At 45.3% G+C, this 15,551-nt stretch overlaps 1 protein-coding gene across 1 annotated transcript in view; it reads left to right on the plus strand.

The window, feature by feature from the left end:
- LOC133628622 (E3 ubiquitin-protein ligase ARK2C-like) overlaps positions 1-14,887 on the plus strand; it is a 97,288-nt gene extending 82,401 nt beyond the window's left edge. Inside the window, 2 exon segments of the mRNA XM_062017038.1 lie at positions 10,473-10,579; positions 14,770-14,887. Coding sequence (XP_061873022.1) covers positions 10,473-10,579; positions 14,770-14,887 — 225 coding nt within the window.
- Positions 14,888-15,551: the final 664 nt, after the last annotated feature.

Genomic DNA, 15,551 nt, shown 5'->3' on the forward strand with positions numbered 1-15,551 from the left:
CCTGGAGAAGAGGAGGCTGAGGGGAGACATGAGCACTCTCAACAACTACCTGAAAGGAAGTTGCAGTAAGGTGGGGGTCAGTCTCTTCTCCCAAGTAATGAATCATAGAATCAGTATGGCTGGAAGAGACCTTCACTGGATCATCAAATCCAACCATTAACTTCACACTGCCAAGTCCATCACTAAACTAAATCATATGCCTGAGCATCTCACCTATGTATCTTTTAAGTATCTCTAGGGATGGCAACTCCACCACCTCCCTGAGCAGCCCGTTCCAATGCATGAATGACAGGATAAGAGGAAATGGCCTCAAGTTGTTTCAGGGGAAGTTCATATTGGAGATTGGGAAGAACTTTTTCACTGAGAGGGGTGTTAAACACTGGCACAGGCTGCCCAGGGAGGTGGTAGGGTCCCCATGCCTGGAGAAATTTAAAAGCCATGTAGATGAGGTGCTGGGGAACATAGTTTAGTGATGGGCATGGCTGTTGTGGCAGTTTAGCCAGGTGTCCACCAACTCATAAAATCACTCTCCCTCCTAAACTGGACAGGAGAGAGAGAAAAATAACAAGCAGCTTGTGAGTTGAGATAAGGACAGAGAGATCGCTCAGCAATTAGCATCATGGACAAAACAGACTCAACTTGGGGAGAAAAAGGTTTAATTTATTAAAGGAACAACAGAGAGAGGAGAAATAAAACTGAATCTTAAAAATACCTCCCTCCACCCCTCCCTCTTCCCGGGACTCCCCTTCCTTCACCCCTAGCAGCACATGTAATGGCACAAGTAATGCTCATCCAAAGATGTAGAGAAGCTAGGAAACGCACATACAGAGATGCACAGGAGCAACGTAGTAACCAACAAGGTTGACTCAAAGCCACCCTTCCTTTGCTAGCTACTTTCTTATATGCTGCTTCCACCCATGTGAGCACCCAGGGCTTAACTGAGTAACACACAGCATTGGTTCCTAATAATTGGAAGCAGCTTGCCAACTGCATTAACTTGTCTCTACCATCTTTATCCAAACTGAGGAAGTATGTGGCTGGACCAAATCATGTTCATATCCACAGTTCCCCCCTTTTTCTTTTTGGACCAGCCAGCCTTCAGCAACACATTTCAAAATCAAAGGTACATCAAGAAAACATAAGTATTTTTATCCATGGCCATGAATTTACAACAAAAGGTCAATAACAGCTACTGCACTAAACAGCATAACACAAAAATCCATAAATTCAAAATAAACGTAATCTGACGTGTTGCTGGAAGGGGCTCATACTGGCGAGAAAGGAGGAGCTGTTCATGCTTCAACTGATGCCTCTGTTTTCCCACATGCAGTTTCAGATTGTTCTTAGCATGCTTATTGGGCTGTCGGAGATATCTTCTTCATCTATGAAAACACACTGCTTTTGCTTCCATGTTTCCATTGGCAGCCTTGTTAAGGTCTTCAGTTCTCCTGATGAGATATGGATTGCTGGAAGAATTTACAACAACATGCGTGGTACCACAGTTGACAGGATTTAGCAGAAAACAATTTATGGGCTGGATAATGATTATTTATAGCCCCCAGGTATGACAATAGGGGCTACTGTAATTCATCAGGCTGTTGCAGCGCCCAGTGCAAAAATTCTTCTGTTAGAGGAACGAAAATGACATCTGCCTCAATCCCTGCTATTTCCAGCAGACATTTTCTGGCCTTAACTATTATTTTTGCAATTGCCTCTATTCTAGTTGTTATTGTTTTTTGCAAGTTATATGGTAAAAATATCCATTCCAAAATCTTCAATGGATCTTTTGCTACTGAGTTCCATTGCATCAAAATTGCCATTACATGCTGATTTTTACTTATCACAGCAATGTTAATAGACAAGTCAAGATCATATCGGTGACTGTAGTTATTGACTATTTTGTCCCCTATTTTTTCTATCACCTATATTTGCTCTCGGGACATTTTTCATGCACTGTCAGCCTCTGATGACCCTTTTAACAAAGGCATTAGTGGTGCAAGACCCTCATTTATAGTTCATATATAGTTCTACATATAGTTCATACCCATTGGATATCACCTATTAGCTTTTGGATGTCTGTTAAATTAGCAATTTCTGTTGTAATTGTCACTTTCTGAGGATAAATGCACGCACTGGTGATAATATTACCTAAATATTTCCAAGAGGCGTGCATTTGTACCTTTTCTGGTGCAATCACTAACCTGGAGATGCCCAACTGTTGCTTCACTTCTTCCAGTATTTGATGCTGATCCAGATCTTTTCCTGTAATTAGTATATTGTCCATATAATAATATGACAGAAGGATATTTTTTGTATAGTGGTGCCAGTGTCCAGGCAACATGTGCTTGACAGATAGTAGGATAATTTTTCATTCGCTGAGGTAAGACTGTCCATTGATACCATTTTGCTGGCTCTTGTTTATTAACAGATGGCACTGTAAATGCAAACTTTTCACTATCGTCCTCATGTAGAGGAATTGTGAAAATCCTTTAGGTTGATAACTAATAGGGGCCACTCTTTCAGAATCACTGCAGGAGAGGGTAATCCTGGTTGTAAAGCACCCATATCCTGCATTACTGCATTAACAGCTCTTAAATCATGTAATAGTCACCATTTCCCTGATTTTTTAGGGAGAGTGAAAATTGGTGTGTTCCAAGGACAATGATCTGGATGAGGGGACAGAGTGTACCCTCAGCAAGTTCACTAATGACACCAAACTGAGAGGACTAGCTGATTCACCAGAAGGCTGTGCTACCATTCAGCAGGATCTCGACCGACTGGAGAGCTGGCCAGAGAGGAACCTCATGAGGTTCAACAAGGACAAGTGCAGAGTCCTGCATCTGGGAAGGAACAACCCCATGCACCAGTACAGGTTGGGGGTTAACCTGCTGGAGTGCAGCTCTGCAGAGAGGGACCTGAGAGTTCTGGTTGACAGCAAATTAAACATGAGCTAGCAATGCGCCCTCATGGCCAATAAAGCCAATGGCATACTGAGATGCATCAAGAAGAGTGTAGCCAGCATGTCAAGGGAGGTTCTGGTCCCCCTCTACTCTGCCCTGGTGAGGTCTCATCTGGAGTACTGTGTCCAGTTCTGGGCTCCCCAGCTCAAGAGGGACAGGAAACGTCTGGAGAGAGTCCAGCATAGGATCACCAAGATTATCAGAGGACTGGAGCATGTTTCTTATGAGGAAAGGCTGCAGGAACTGGGGCTGTTTAATCTAGACAGGAGGAGACTGAGGGGGGATTTCATTAATATTTACAAATATCTAAATGGTGCATGTCAGAAGGTTGGGACATGACTTTTTTTTTCTGTTGTATCCAGTGACAGGACAAGGGGTAATGGGATGAAGCTAGAACACAAAAAGTTCCATTTAAACATAAGAAAAAACTATTTTACCGTGAGGATGACAGAGCACTGGAACATGCTGCTCAGGGAGTTTGTGGACTCTCCTTCTCTGTAGGTTTTCAAAACCCATCTGGATGCGTTTCTGTGCGACCTGATCTAGGTGTACTTGCTTTGGCAGGGGGATTGGACTAGATGATCTCTAAAGGTCCCTTCCAACCCCTACTATTCTGTGATTCGGTGTGTTTCTGTGAAAAATGATGAAATCCTGCAGAACTAAAGCTGAGTCTTTGCCCCTGGGGCTGTCAGGTACCCTGGGCAGAGCATTATGTGCTTTAAGCCTTACTGAAGCTCTGCCACCTCTAGTAACTCAGCTGGAGTTCAAAGATGCCCTTTTTTCTTGATTATACCCCAAACTGAATCCCACAGGAACAATAGGAGAGGGAGACTCAAACAGCTGGTTCTTAATTGCCGCAAAGGTTGCAGCTCTTAGCCTAGGATCTGACTCTCAGCTGGGTGGGAAGAAATCCAGTTCTACTCAATGTGAGTGATAGCAGAAATCTTCCCTTTATTACAAACAGGCTTTAACTTATGTACAATACAGACTCCAAGCTAGCCCAGCAACAGCAGCTGATAGGTCATTCAACAAAAGGTCACATTTTCATGTTCATCCTACTTGTGGTTTCTGCGATAAGCAAGATTCTTCATTTTTCACATCCTGCCTCCTCAAAGTTGTTTACCACTTTTAGTCAAGGACAGCCTGACCTTGAGGGAACAGAACGCAGCCTGCTGCCTATGTGGCAGCAACTACTTTAATCATGGCTCTGACTCTGGTCTTGATTGTGCACCAAATCCATATAACTAGAGCCCAGACTGCCTTGCCCCAACGGGCCTAGCATTATACCCCAGGATCCATGTCCATGCTCCCTCAACCATTCCTCCACACTTAATAATCTAGAAAACTTCTTTGCCTATATCTGACCCATGTCTTGCTCTCTGTCCTTCACAGCCGGTTTCTTTACCCTCATCTCTGTGGGGTGTGTTGGTCACCAAAAAAGCATCCAAATGCAAATTTTGCATAAGGACACCAATTTGTTCTTTAAATTGCCCCCAGACTATACAATGAGGATGACAGACTTCTCTAATCATAAGTGCAAAGCAACATGTGTGGAAAAAAATAACCTCTTCTTAAACAAGAGACTTCACTGCATCTGACTTGAGAAGGACACTAGAACAAATGTTTGCTTGGGGATATGTTAGCTGTCTTTGGGGATATGTCTTGGCCTGGGTACAGGATATCTGAATTTTGTAGTAATCGGTGCAAAGTAGGAACCACATACAAAAGGACTAAGTAAAGAAAAGGTGTGTTCATGCCTTGCCTAATATTTACCTAATTAGTAATAATAATAATGATCTCATTACCTAATAATGGGATAATTCCAGGATGACCACTGTACAGGTTTAATGTCCCAGGAAAAAAAGGGGAGTTAGGACCTCAGAGAGCCAAATTCTGACCTCTAGCACCCCACCAAATCTGTTATAATTGAAAAAGTCATCCTGGGCTTGTGGCACTCTTGGTGGGTTCTGACCTGAGTCTTCGGAGGGAGGATTCAGAGGAATCTCTTGATGAATGCAGGGTAGGAGAATCAACTTATATAAATCTTGTTGACAGTTTCAACTAATGGTTCTCCCCAAGAGCTTAGTTGCTTTCCTGGTAGTTCTTTATGCACCAATAAACTCCGTTGTTCTTCTCCCAGCTGTTCTTCATGAAAAGAAAAAAGCAAGCTGGAGTGTTCTTGGCACCTTTCTTTTTCATTAAAACCGCAGACAAAGGAAGTGCATGGAGCAAAGTCTGGGTGAGATATGGTAAATATCTAATTATAAATAAATAATAAATAATTATAATAATATATTATAATAGAGGGCATTCTTTTGGAATCATTACAGGAGAGGGTAATCCTGGTTGCAAAGCACCCATATCCTGTATTACTGCATTAAAAGCTCTTAAATCATGTAATAGTCGCTATTTCCCTGATTTTTTAGGGATAGTAAAAATTGGTGTGTTCCAAGGACTAGTAGATGGCTTAATATGTCCTTTTTCTAACTGTTCATTTACTAGTTCATGAATCTGGGTGAGCTTTTCTTTACTCAGCGGCCATTGATCAATCCAAACTGGTTTATCTGTAAGCCAGGTTAACTTTGGGATTGGTTGCCCATCAATGGCTGCCACTAAAAATGGGATAGATGGTATCTCATTTGGCTTAAGGCATCTCTTCATGACATAAGGTTGAATTCACACACATCTATTTTCTTCACCTTGTAACCACACCAAAATTAAGTCTCTGCTAGTTTTTGTCATCTGCGTGCCCCCTCCCCCAACAACATGGGTCTCAATTCTCTAAAGGCTAGTTTTCCAGCCAACAGGATAACGGCACAATGGTTACATCTGCTCCTGTATCAAACAACACATTATGACAAACCATTTATTCACCATTTGAACGTTGGAATACAACCATTTGAACGTTGGAATACAACCATTTGAGTAGGTTTTGCCTGCGAGTGGCATTACAAATCTTACCTCAGGTATACCAGTGGATCCAAACCCACCATCTCAATGCTCACGAATACCTGCAAGTGGAACTTTAGCCCTGAAAGGAACTAATTGAGCTATTTTAGTTCTCTTAGCTATAAAAACTGGTGGCTGCCACACCACCATAATTCCAATGTTTCCTTGAAAATCAGCATCGATAACACCAGGGAGCACAAAAATACCCTGTTGAGAAACTGATGACTGTCCTAAAAGTAAAGCACTCAGGCCATGACCCAGGGGTCCATTAGCGTTGGAAGGGATAACCGTAACGTCTGTGTTGTTGATGGTTACAGCTATTACTGTTTCCTTGTGCACTCCTGCACTTCCTGCCATCCAGGCAGCCGCTGGTGTCGAAGGGTGTTTTTGTGTTGTTGCACTCACCCTTTTTGCGCTCATCAATCCGTGTGTGTTGTGTCTGGTCACTTGAGAACGGCACTCAGTGGCTCTATGTCCAAACTTGCCACAGTTGTAGCAATTACCATTGAATCTGCTGTTGGACCTCGATATTTTGATTGAGCTGTTTGTCCATACCAATGGTCTAGAACGACACTGGTTTTTCACATGTCCCAACTTTCCACAGTTGAAACATTTCAGCCTCTGATTTCCTCTGCCTTGTTGAACTAATGGTTTTAATGCTGTTGCCATGGCTTCAGCCAGATGTGCCACTTTTTCCTCTGATGATCCTACTCTAGTGCAGGCTTCTATCACGCCCACCAAAGTTGCAGTCCGTGGGAGAGCTTGCAGCAGCAGCATCTTACAATCTTGATTAGCATTAGCAACTGCCAAGTGCAGTCCCATTTCAGCTTTTACTTCAGCTGACATATTTGGAATGTGATCCAGTGCTGCTTTTAAACGATCTAAGAAAGTCATAAAAGGTTCATCAGGCTTTTGTATGATGGTCGTATACGGGGGAACTGGCACCCCCATGTCAGGGATAGTCTTAAATGCCTGCCAAGCCAATGTTTGTGTTTGCTGGAAAATGGCTTCATGTAGTCGAGTCTGTACTTGGGGGTCAGCAAATTGTCCTTTTCCCAAGATCACGTCGTCTGTGACAACCCATCGTGAATCCCTCTGCTGTAAATCTAGATTTTGTACTACTGCTACCTCCACTCTTTTTTCCCCATTCAGATTCCCATAGCAGCATTTGAGTCAGCTTCAGAAAGGTTTCTGCCAGTTTTTAACAGTCAAATGGGGTCATTAATCCACCAGAGAAGATATGATCTAATAATGTTTGCACATATGGGTTAGTTAAATCATATTGCATTACTGCCTTTTGTTCTTCTCTGACTATCTTCCAATCCAGAGGCACCCATTGTTTTTGTGCACGATTATTACCTGCTATTATCACTGGGAAGGCTTGCAGGATGAATTCTCCTTCTATTACCACATCCCATATAAGACCTCTCCATTTCTTAGCTGGATCATAGTCATCTGGCTGGGGGTCTCTGACCACCTGTGGAGTAGAACCTTTAACCCCTGGTTTGAGTAATTCATCAAGCCAAGTCAGCAGTTACTTGGCTGTTGTTTTCGGTTCTTCTATTAGTTTATCTAAACTGTCTAACATTTGTTTCATTTCCTTCCCTTGTCTCATTAATTCCTCCCGAAGAAGCTTTCTATTTTGATCTTCCCCTTCTCCAGACGTCAGGGGCAACAATGGTACAGGAGTATACTCAGGAACCATTCTATGATTCTATGATAATTGATGATCTTAAGGGCAAAGGTACATCAGTAATGTCATTAGCAAAGCATACCTTCCGTTCACTGCCAGGTGAGTGAGGGGAGGGTTGGACTCACTTCCATACTTTCCTCCTCAAGATATGGAACCGATGGAATTACAAAGTTATCACCTCCAAAGAATCTCCTGGTATTTTCCTCTACAGGTGGAGACGATGGTGGTATAAAGTCACCACCTCCAAAAAAAATCTCTTAGCATCTACTGGGAACACAGAGGGTGTGGTATACTCTGTGTTTGTACCGACTGCTGCATGGGTGGTCATAGCCTGTTCATCCTGCAGTTGCTTTAAGATAGTTAGTATTTACATAATTCAATGGAGTCCCACAAAATACTCCCTAATCTTTCCCAATAGTCTAACTCAAGTATATTCTGTGGGGAGGAGCCCCTGTATCCTGTCCCCATTTCACTAGCCTCTGCAGTATCTCTTTGTTGTAATTTAATCTTCTTTCAGACAGGATATGCTGCAGGATGTTCATGGGAGACATTTCTTCACTGCTTAAAACCTTTCCCATTTTTTTCCATCTCAATCGCTCACTTGTCTTTTCAGATGTTTCTGTCACAGCGAACCGAGCGTTTCTTCCAAAAGGTTTGATCTGACAAGTTTGGTGTATCACATCAGGATCATCAATTGTTGTAATAGCACAAGTAATGCTCATCCAAAGATGTAGAGAAGCTAGGAAATGCACATACAGAGATGCACAGGGGCAACATAGCAACCAGCAAGGTTGACTCAAAGCCACCCTTCATTTGCTAGCTATTTCCTTATATGCTGCTTCCGCCCATGTGATCACCCAGGGGTCAATTGATTAACCTGCATCATGCTAGCTGCATGAACTTGTCCCTACCATCTTTATTGAAATTGAGGAAGTATCTGGCTGGTCCAAGTCATATTCGTGCCCACAGGCGCAGGGGATGGGGGTTGCGGTCAGTTCATTACAGATGGACTTTGCCTCTGCTTCTTCTCAGAGGGAGGTCTCCTCACACTTCCCACTGCTATAGTGTGGTGTCCCTCCCCATGGGAGACAGTCTCTCACGAACTTCTCTGGCATGGGGCCTCCCATGGGGGACAGCTCTTCACACACTGCCCCAAGATGGGTCATCCACTGGGCAAACAGTCCTTCAGTCACCGACTGCTCCTGCATGAGTCCCTCACAGGATCACAAGTCCTGACAGCAAACCTGCTCTGGTGTGGGCTCCTCTTTCCCTTGGGCTCCCAGGTCCTGCCAGGAACTTGCTCCAACGTGGGCTTCCCACAGAGTTACAGTTTCCTTCAGGCATCCACCAGCTTTGGCGTGGGGTCCTTCACGGGCTGTGAGTGGATCTCTGCTTCCCAGTGGTCCTCCATGGACCACAGAGGGACAATCCGCTTCACCATGGTCCTCACCACAGGTCACAGGGGAGTCTTTCTTTCAGGGTCTGAGCACCCTCCTCCCCTCCTTCTCCACTGAACTTGGTGTATGTGGAAATGTTTTCACATTCTCACTCCCTATTGCTGCTGCAGTTTAGCAACTGCACAACAACTTCTCCTTAAATATGTTGTTCACAGAGGCGTTGCTTCCATCACTAATTGGTCAGGTGCAGGGTCCATCTTAGAATTGACTGGTCCTAGCCCTATTAGCTACAGGGGAAGCTTCTGGCCGCTCTGTTTAAAGAAGCCACCCCTGTAGCCCCTCCCCCTGCCACCAAAAAACCTGGCCCAGGCAAAACCACTACAGCAGTGTTAAGTTAGTGGTTGAACCTGATGATCTTCAAGGTCTTTTCCAACCAAAATGATTCTATGATTCCCTGAAACGGGGGAGGAATGTTGCAAAATTTGTGCTTTCATATCTTGTGGGGTCCCAGGCTGAAGCAGTGGTGTAGCTCAGGTGGCTGTTTCTCACTTCTAGGCTAGGAAGCTGCAGGCCAAATTTTCAAAAGGATTTCAACCTTCTTCCACCCAGTGGGTGCAATTTCCCTCCCTGTCCACACCTGATAAGAAAGGGCACACACCAAGGGGCATTTGTGCGTGCAAATCCGCTCTGTTCTGCATGCCAGCAGTGCTGCCTGTGTACCCACTGAGAGAGCACTGTCTTCATGGTGGGGAGGAGCTCGTCCTCCCCTTGCTTTGCCAGAGCTGTCTCTATTGGAGCTGATCTCCTGCCCAGAAGGAAATCAGTGTCATGTTTTTGGGCCATGCTAAGTGGAAAATGGGAAAAGGGTTTGTTTATGTAGTAATTTAACTTGTTGGTCATTCCTGTCTAGGCAGTAACAAGTAGGGATGTTGCATTGCCTGAGTTTGGAAGTGAGTCACCTCCTGATGTGCTTATCTCTGAGCACATCTCCAGTGGATCCAGAAAAGTGATATTAATAGATGGGGAGAGGAGGAAGGGGAGAGTTGACAGGCTAAACTGCCCCAGTGGGCCAGTAGCCAAGCTGACATAGGGCACAGTGGTTGTGCTTCCTGGTTTGGTGGCTCCACAGACTTTGGGGTCTCCAGGGGAAGCCTTGAGCAAAGGAGAGCATGGGGCCATCCCTGCTGCAAGGAGGATGGAGGAGGTGGTGGGGGGCTGTGTTAGAGCAGCAGAGGATACTTGGGGCACTGCCACCAATCCCACTACACCAACCCCAGGAGGAGATGTGCTGACCAGCAGCATGTTGGTGGCATTCTCCCCTCACTGGCTATTTTGGCTGGGCTGACTTCCCATAGATGGAGAATCTGGCTGATAGACAAAGCTCTTATTATTTGCCTTCCTGCAATTACTCAGGCTTGGGAGAACATTAGAAAATCGAGTCCTAACCAAATGATGCCTTTAACCTTACTGCAGAGAAGACCCCAGGAGGGCAAAGCTGAGGAAAAAGATGGAGAGGAGTCAGACATCGACGAGAAATGCACAATTTGTCTGTCCATGCTTGAAGATAGAGAAGATGCCAGGTATGACCATCTGCTCCTCTGCTTCTCAATGCCATCTGAGTTATGTTTATTGGGATTAATGTTTCCGTATGCTGGTGGGATTGCTCCTGTTCTTGTCTTGACAAACTCACTTGTGCCTTTGCAGAGTTTGGGAAACCAAATGCCATTTAGTTGGACATTGGTATGGACTGTAGATAGGAAGAGCTCTGCAGCAGCAGGAGGGTCAAGCTTTTTACAGTATCTCCCGGGTTTGGATCACCTGCTTCAAGACTGTGCCAATGGGACAGGTGGCAAGTGTCAGCAAATGATGAGTCCTAGGTCTCAGACAACCATTGGGAACGTCAACATCTGAGCTTGACAAATGGCCAAAGTATGATAAAGGGGAGTGTGGGTGTGAAATTCAGGGGAGTTTGGCTTGTGGCCAGGATGCTTTATTGTAAAATAAGTGAGATTACTCCACTCAATGGCAGCCATCCTGAGTCAACAACAAAGCCCCGCTTATCCCTCACAGACATCCCCAGGCTCTTGGCTGGGTTAAATATCTGCTTGTGAAGGAGGATCAGGACAAGAAATTGCAAGGGACTGTGCAGCTGCACTACCTGGTCCTGCTCCTCACCCTTTAATTGCCTTAAACCATCAAGAAAAACTCCCTTGCTGTGGGTTTCTCTGGCTTGTGAGGGTGAGCAAAGACATGACAAAGGTGATGCATGTGGAAGACAATCACTTTCCCTGGGGCACACAGACACCCATATAACAGTGATGAGGACACACCTGACTATTCATAATCTCTATTCAGAGAGAAATTAGGAGGCAGGGCAGCAAAACTGATACTTTGGACTTTCGAAGGGCAGACTTCAACCTGTTTAGGAGGTTACTTGATAGAATCCATTGGAAGTCAGTTTTGAAGGGTATAGGAGTCCAGGAAGACTGGACACTTTTTAAGAAGGAAATCTTAAAGGCCCAGGAACAGGTCATCCCCACATGCCGTAAGATGAGCCGGAGGCAAAGAAGATCGGCCTGGCTGAATAGGGAGATTTGGCTTAAAATCAGGGAAAAAAAGAGAGTTTATGGCCTTTGGAAGAAGGGGCAGACCACTCACAATGAGTACAGCAACATTGTTAGGTTATGTAGAGAGAATTAGAAGGTCAAAAGCCCAGCTAGAAGTCAAACCGGCTTTAGAGGCAAAGGGTAATAAGAATAATAAGGTAATAAGAAAAGTTTCTATAAATACATTAACAATAAAAGAAAGACCAGGGAGAGCCTCCATTCCCTATTATTATTTCCAGAAGGAAATTTGGTAATAAAAGATGAGGATAAGGCTGAGGTGCTTAATGCCTTCTTTGCCTCAGTCTTTAGTAATAGCTGCATTTCCACTGGGGAAAGTCAGCCCCCCAAACCAAGAGATAGGGGCGAGGAACAAAATGTCCCCCCTTCAATTCAGGAGATGGTCAGTGACCTGCTGCTCCACATTGATGTACACAAATCTATGGGGCCGGATGAGGTACATCCTAGAGTGCTGAGGGAACTGGCACGGGTGCTCGCCAAGCCACTGTCCATCATTTATCAGCAGTCCTGGCTGACTGGGGTGATCCCATCTGATTGGAAGTCAGCCACTGTAACACCCATTTATAAGAAGGGACGGAAGGATGATCTGGCAAATTACAGGCCTGTCAGTTTGACTTCAGTGCCCAGGAAGCTGATGGAGCAGATCATCCTAAGTTCTATTATGCAGCACATGCAGGACAACCAAGTCATCAGTCCCAGTCACCATGGGCAGGTCCTGTTTAACAACCCTGATCTCCTTCTATGATGGGCTGACCTGCTTGTTGGATGAAGGCAAGGCTGTGGATGTTGTCTACCTTGACTTTAGTAAGGCATTTGACAGTGTTTCCCACAGTGTTCTTTTAGGGAAATTGTCTGTTCTTGGCTTGGATGGGCATACACTTTCCTGGGTGAAAAACTGGTTAGATGGTCGGGTCCAAAGAGTCATGGTCAATGGAGTTAAATCCAGTTGGCGGCCGGTTACGAGCGGAGTCCCCCAGGGCTCAGTACTGGGCCCCCTCCTGTTTAACATCTTTATTAATGACCTAGATGAGGGGATATAGTGCACCCTTAGTAAGTTTGCAGATGACACCAAGCTGCTTGAGGGTAGGGAAGATCTACAGAGAGATCTAGATAGACTGGATGGCTGGGAGAAGGCCAATTCCATGAGTTTCAATAAGGTCAATTGCTGGATGCTGCAGTTGGGCCACAACAACCCCTAGCAGTGCTACAGACTTGGGGAGGAGTGGCTGGAACGCTGGCAGGCAGAGAGGGACCTGGGAGTGTTGATTGACAGCTGTCTGAAAATGAATCAGCAGTGTGCCCAGGTGGTCAAGAAGGCCAATGGCATCCTGGCTTGTATCAGGAATAATGTTGTCAGCAGGAGGTAGGGAGGTGATCATTCCCCTGTACTTGGCTTTGGTGAGGCTGCACCTCGAATACTGTGTTCAGTTTTGGACCCCTCTCTGCAAGAAGGACATTGAGGTGCTGGAGAGGATCCAGAAGCAGGCTACCAAGCTAGTGAAGGATTTGGAGCACGTCTTATATGAGGAACGGCTGAGGGATCTGGGGCTGTTTAGCCTGGAGAAAAGAAGGCTCAGGGGAGACCTTATTGCCCTCTACAGCTTCCTGAAAGGAAGTCGTAGCGAGGTGGGGGTCAGTTTGTTCTCCCTAGTGACAAGCAATAGAACAAGAGGAAACGGCCTCAAGTTGCACCAGGGGAGGTTCAGGCTGGATGTTAGGAGGAATTTTTTTACTGAGAAGATTGTCAGGCACTGGAACAGCCTGCCCAGGGAGGCGGTGGAGTCACCGTCCCTGGAGGTGTTTAAGAGACGATTGAATGTTGTACTTAAGGAAAAGGTCTAGTGGTTAATACAGCTAGAACAAAGATTGAACTTGATCTTAAAGGTCTCTTCAAGCTGAAATGTGATTCTATGACTGCTAATGAGCTGCAAGGATGAAGAAGCAAGAGGCTTTGGAGAATAACCTAATACTTCTGAAAGGTCAAAAAGCAGCAGCCAGGATAGTTAATAACTGGAACAACTCAGTTTATGAGGGAGTAGGGTTTTTTAAAAGGCTTTTAGACAAAAAGGATACTGTGGAGAAAAAATGAGGGAGTATGGACATGGATCTTGGGGTATAATGTTAGGCCCGTTGGGGCAAGGCAGCCTGGGCTCTAGTTATATGAATTTAATGCACAATCAAGACCAGAGTCAGAGCCATGGTTAAAGCAGTTGCTGTCACATAGTCAGCGAAGACAGCAGGCCGCTTTCTGCTCCTTCAAGGTCGGGCTGTTTTCAGCTAACGAGCTAACAGCTCAAGGTGGAAAACAACTTCGGAGAAAAACAAGATGGGAAAATGTGAGGGAGCTTGCTTATCGCAGAAACCGCAAGTAGGATGAACATAAGAATGTAATCTATTAGCTGCTATTGATGAGCTAGCTTTGAAGCTGCTGGGTATATAAGTTAGAGCCTGCTCTCAATAAAGGAGAAGATTTCTGCTATCACTCACATTGAGTAGGACTGATTTCTTCCCACCCAGCTGAGAATCGGACCCTGGGTTGATCGCCGCATGAAGTAGGCTTAGAGCTGGTTTATCAGGCTTCGAGCCTGGGTTTTTCAGGCTTCGAGTCTGGTTCATTTTTCAGGCTTCAAGCCTGGTTTCAGGCTTCGAGCCTGGTTTTCAGACTTCGAGTCTGGTTTTTTCAGGCCAAGAGCCGAAAACTTCGTGGCAGGATACCATCTCTTGTAGTAGGCATCCGGAAGATCTCGGGTTGTAACGCGAGAGGTGGAGGGTACAGAAGAGGTGGGCACAGGGTGGAGGGAGAGGAGGTGCTGGTGTTAGCAGATAAAGGCACATGGTGTAAACAAGGGGTTGGAATAAAGCATCATCCATACTGAGTATGCAGTGATCTTGTTCCCTCAGCGGGGGTGGGCTAAGTGATCCGTGTGGGTGGCCTGGTGATGTTGCCAGTTACGGCAACAATCTCTGACCTACTGCCCTCTGTGAGCTGGTGTGTCTGGGGAAAGCTGTAGGACCTGGACAGCACTGGTATCGCTACATTGGTGTTTCCCCATGTTTGGAGCAGCCCTGGCTGCTGCTTTCCATCTCTTCTCATTCCCTCGGGTCTCCTTCATCCTAATGAAGGAGAAGTACTTCTCTCTCTGCAGGCGGTTGCCCTGTATGCATCTCTTCCACCAAGTTTATGTGGACCAGTGGCTGGCCACCAGCAAGAAGTGCCCGATCTGCAGGGTGGACATCGAAACACAGCTTGGCTTGGACAGCTGAAAAGACTGGGTGGACACACCATTTTCCTTACCAGGTCTTATGACCATAAACCCTTACAGCAAAATTTTTGCCTTCTGAGCCATTTGATTGAGAAGAAAAGTCTGCAGGCACATTAGTGAGGAGGAAGAGGAAGTGGCAGTACAATATCTAGAAGTAGGAGATATTGCAGATATGCAGGATATGGGCCCGGTGAAAGGGATCTGGCATTCCCAGAGCTCAGAGACCCCGTGCTGCAGGTTTAGTGCTGAATATAAAGGAACTAGTTGTGGTAGTTTGACCCGTCAATCCTGCATTTCATGAGGATTGTATATATACCTCTCAAATACATAGAACCATGTTAGGGGTCCTTTAGCTATTTCTATGGATGGCAGCTGGAGCATGTCAGCTTAAGAAATATTGTGTTTGATGCCCTACTCATCTTGTGGTGGACATGTTGCTGTTACCTAACTAGCACCAAATATTTTTTCATGGATTCCTTATTTTGGTGCCTGATTAATACATTCCAGAGGGGGAATAAAAAGGTCAAGCTTTCCCACCCTTGGGGGGAAGAGGTGAAAAAGCAAAACTCTGTTTACAGTCAGAAGGGTTGTGCTCTTTGCCTCAGTCATGTATGCTTCCTTTCCTTGAGTTTACAGTGTGTTGCAAATTTAGAGAAGCTTTTAAA

The sequence above is a fragment of the Colius striatus genome, chromosome W (genome assembly GCF_028858725.1).
Source record: "Colius striatus isolate bColStr4 chromosome W, bColStr4.1.hap1, whole genome shotgun sequence".
NCBI lineage: Eukaryota > Metazoa > Chordata > Aves > Coliiformes > Coliidae > Colius > Colius striatus.